This window comes from Aureococcus anophagefferens, assembly GCF_000186865.1.
Source record: "Aureococcus anophagefferens unplaced genomic scaffold AURANscaffold_29, whole genome shotgun sequence".
NCBI lineage: Eukaryota > Pelagophyceae > Pelagomonadales > Pelagomonadaceae > Aureococcus > Aureococcus anophagefferens.
The window spans coordinates 356,796-361,099 of NW_008705588.1; the positions used below are offsets into that span (position 1 = coordinate 356,796).

Here is a 4,304-nt window from a genome sequence, read left to right on the forward strand (position 1 = left end):
GGGCCGAGTTGGATGAGGAGCACTTGGGACCGCCCTCGAGAGAGCTTCGGGCCATGCGCCTGCAAACCGTCGTCGGCGACAAGCCCAGGGACGAGCGCGCGAAGCCCCGGCACAGCCCGACTTAAAACCGCGATCGCTCGCGTGTTCGGCGTCACTTCGGCAGAGGCCCGTTATGAGTAGAAGGGGCCGCGGGTGCGAGACACAGTGACCATGGGATGTCGAAGCGCTTTCAGTGACCATGGGGTGTGCGTGTGGTGGTGCCGGGCCGCGCGTGTGGGTGCGCGGGCCGGAAACGGAGGCGGGCCGGCGCGAGACGACGCGCCGGGCCGGGCGATGTTCTCGCCCCCCGCCGGGGCGGAGCCCGGGGGGGGACGGCGGCGCGGCGGCGGCGCGCCGCGCCGAACCTTGGGGGGCGGCCCGCTCAGGCCGCGGCGTCCGGGAGCGGCGGGACGACGGAGCCCCAGCCGAAGGCGTCCGGCGCCTCGCCGAATTGGATCGCGCGGTAGCGGTCGTAGAGCCGCTCGACGTTGTCGATGGAGCCGTACTCGTAGACCTTGTCCTTGAGCGTGATGGACTTGACGCCCATCATGACGACGGCCGTGCCGCAGCCCGCGACCTCGTCGAAGTCGTCGAGCTCCTCGACGGGCACGGGCCGGCGCTCGACGGCCATGCCAAAGTCGTCGGACGCCGCGAGCTCCATGAGGAGGTCGTTCGTCGTCGACCGCAGCACGCTGTCCGTGTCCGGCGTCACGTAGGTCAGCTGCCCGCCCGCGCCCGCCTTGAGCCCGACGAAGTTGGACACGGAGAACTCCTCGACGTACTTCTTCTCCTTGGCGTCCAAATAGAGCACCGTCGGGTAGCCCTCCGCGCGCGCGTTGAGGGTCACGAGGATGTCGGAGCCGTAGTTGCCGCTCGCCTTGACGTTGCCCACGCCCTGGGGCGCCGCGCGGTCGTAGCCGTCGGCGACGAGCACGTCGATGGGCTTGAGGCCGCCCGCGTAGTACGACGACACCGGGATCGCGAGCACGCAGAACGAGAACGTCGGCGCGGGCGACAGGCCGAGCTGGGGCCCGTGGCCGAAGATGTAGGGGCGGATGTACATGGCGCCCCCGCTGCCGTAGGGCGGCACGTAGGCCAGGTTCGCCGCGACGGCCCACTCGCAGGCCTTCACGAAGAGCGCCTCGGGCACCTCGGGCATCATCATCCGCGCGCAGCCCTCGGTCATGCGCTTCGCGTTGGCGTCGATGTTCCAGAGCCGCACCTCGCCGTCGGCGCAGTGGTGCGCCTTGGCGCCCTCGTAGACGCCCTGGCCGTAGTGGATCGCGGACGACATGACGTGCATCTTCAGGTACGGCTCCGGCTCGAACGTGCCCGCGTCCCAGCGGCCGTCCTTCCAGTCGAACTTGACGAAGCCGTTCGTCGGCTGGAAGTGGAAGCCGATGCGCGCCCAGTCCAGGCCCGCGGACCCGACCTCGACGCCGGCGCCCAGGCCTCGTCGGCTCCCGGCGCCGGGCGGCGCCGGCGGCCGCTGACATCGCACGAGCGGCGCCCAGGACGGCTGCCGGCCGCCATTGGCGCGGCTCGCGACGTGGAAACACCGCCGGCCGGGTCGCAGGGCCCGGCCTATTGATGAGGAAATGCTTGCCATCGGCGGCCACGAGGCCACGACGCACGCGAGACGGGACGCTCGCTGTGCAACCTTGCCCCCCTTCATTGAGGCTTCAATCGCCGCATGCATGCAAACTTTCGGGAGGCTACGAAGGTCTACGACCGGCCGGAGCGGAGCGCCTCTCGAGAAGCAAACAAAAATAAGCCCCCCGGGGCTAGAGCCCGCCGTCCCCGCCCCCCGGCGGCGGGCGGCGGAACGTCGCGGCGGCGTCGGCGGCGGCCTCTTCCAGCAGGGGCCCGAGCTTCATGAAGGGCCGCTCGATCGCGAGGCTCAGGACGAGGCCCGACGCCAGGCTCAGGGCGAGGAGGCAGACGTAGAAAAGGTACGTGTCGCCGTCGTCCGGGACGGCCGTCGCGAGGCGGCGAAAACCCTTGTAGCCGAAGCCGCCCGTGGCGAAGCCGTCGTCGTTGCCGCGGCCCTTGCCGGCGCCCGCGAAGACGGCGTCGAGCCAGACGACCTGGCTGAGGTAGGCCGTGTAGGACAGCGACGCCAGCGGGAAGAAGACGGGCAGCGCGAGGACGCGGGACGCGGCGCGGACCGGCGCCGACGGCGCGGCGCCGTCCGGCGGGTACCTGTGTGGAAATCACCCACTGGTTTGGGACGTCCCGACCAAACTTCGAAATTCTCTATCTCGATCAAATCGAAGTCGATTTGGCTGATTTTTGGACGAATCGATTGCTCTCATCGAGTTCTCGAAGCGCAACCGACGAGTCCGGCGCAATCCGTTCAATTATGCGCACATTGAAGTCGGGTCGAAGATTTGAGTTCCACACAGGCGGGTACGCCGCGGCGATGAAGCTCGCGGTCGCGGCGGCGGCGACGGGGAAGCAGAGCCAGCCGAAGAAGAAGGCGCGCCAGGGGCCGTCGTAGGGACGCCGAAGCCGAAGTTCGCCGGGTCGTGCTCGAAGAAGCAGCCGTAGGTCAGCGCGAGGAACCCGGCGAGGAAGACGACGAAGGCCGCCTCCGCGGAGGCGCCCGCCCGCCCGTCGGTCGCCGCGCCGCCCTTGGCCGCGTCCTCCCCGGCCTTCTTGCTCCGCCGCGGGAACGCGTAGTGGTAGGCCAGCACGCCGGCGAGCGTCTCCTCGAAGCGGTAGGGCAGCCACTCGTAGAGGTCCGCGTCGTGGTAGACGACCCACTTGTCCGTGAGCGTCGCGTCGGACTCGACGACGCGGTTCCAGAACGCGACGCCGCGGAGCGCGACGCAGCCCGCGAAGGCCAGGCCCGCGGCCGCGAGCCCCGCGCGCCGGTCGGCGACGATCGCCGCGACGAAGAAGGGCGCGATCGCGTAGCCCTGGACCTCGAGGGACACGGTCCAGGCGATGGACGAGCAGGCCGCGTTCTGCTGCACGACGCCCATGCGCTCGAAGAGCCAGAGCCGCGGGATCGGGGAGTCCCCGCCGACGGAAGACGTGTCGAGGTCGTTGCCCAGGAACAGCGCGTTCGTGTAGAGCCAGGCGCCGAGCGCGCCGCTGCCGCAGCCGCTCAGGGCCGCGTGCCCCGTGAGCAGGGACTGGGTTATCTGGAGCGCGAGGCCGCCGAGCGCGAGCGCGGGCCAGATGCGGGCGAAGCGGCGCCAGAGGAAGACGCCGAGCGCGGGCCAGAACGTGCGCTTCTCCAGGAGGCCCGCGAAGACGTGGGCCACGAGGAACCCCGAGAGCACGAGGAACACCGTGACGCCGAGCCAGCTCTGGCGCGAGGGCGAAGAGCCACGGGCTTAAAGAGCCGAGCGCGAAGCCCTTCTCGAGCGCGTGGCCGCTGAGCACCCACATCATCGCCAGCGCGCGGAGGCCGTCGAGGGCGTCGAAGCTCACGTGGCGGCCCTGGCCCCGGCGCAGGAACATCTCCCGGACGTGGACCAGCGGGTGCCAGCACCGCAGGGCGCGCAGCCCCCAGGACGCGTCGTCGCGGACGAGCAGCGGCGCGCCCTCGGACGGGGCAGCCGCCTGCGCCGGGCTCGTGGCGACTTGCGTGTATTTGACGCGCATGAGGGACATGGTCATGGTGGCGTGCGTACGGGAATGCTCGCCCCGCCTAGGATGGCGCCATACTCGCGTGTGCAACCCGGTTCAAGATGCCGCATGTTCATCGCGGTGACGCGTCCGGAGAGGGTGTGGGGCAGCCTTGATCGCAGCCCGCGCCGCGGCGGGCGCGAGCCATGGGCGGCGGCGCCGACCTCGACGGCCACGGGTCCGTCAACGCCATCAGCGCCGCGGCGGCCTGGAGCTTCTTCCTCTTCGGCTACGACACGGGCGTCGTGTCGACGGCCATGACCTGGACGAAGCACTCCCTGGGCCTGAACAACGTGCAGTACGAGGTCGCCATCGGCGTGACGACCTGCGTCGCGGGCTTCGCGGCCCTCGGCGCGCGGACGTCCAACGCCTACGTCGGCCGCCGGGGCACGGTGCTCCTGGCGTCCGCGTGCTTCTTCCTCGGCGCCCTCGTCGTGGGCTCCGTGCCCGACAACGACGCCGGCGGCTTCTACCTGCTGTGCCTCGGGCGCGTCGGCATCGGCCTCGGCTGCGGCCTCGCGACGGTGACCGTGCCCGTCTACATCGCCGAGGTCGCGCCGCCGGAGACGCGCGGCACGCTCATCGCGATGGAGATCTTCTTCACCGTGCTCGGCCAGCTCTTCTCC

The 4,304-nt window shown here is 70.7% G+C and overlaps 2 protein-coding genes across 2 annotated transcripts in view; one reads left to right on the top strand and one right to left on the bottom strand.

Moving 5' to 3' along the window:
- Positions 1–421: 421 nt before the first annotated feature.
- On the bottom strand, positions 422–1,648 carry AURANDRAFT_31991 (hypothetical protein; the record flags this gene model as incomplete). Its single annotated transcript, XM_009042282.1, has 1 exon — positions 422–1,648. One exon carries the CDS (start codon positions 1,646–1,648, stop codon positions 422–424), a length of 1,227 nt encoding a protein of 408 aa, XP_009040530.1.
- A 2,176-nt stretch (positions 1,649–3,824) lies between these two features.
- SOC1 (general solute carrier protein) overlaps positions 3,825–4,304 on the top strand; it is a gene marked incomplete at both ends in the record, with an annotated part of 1,472 nt that continues 992 nt past the window's right edge. The window contains one exon of the mRNA XM_009042266.1: positions 3,825–4,283. Coding sequence (XP_009040514.1) covers positions 3,825–4,283 — 459 coding nt within the window. The remainder of the gene's footprint in view (positions 4,284–4,304) is intronic.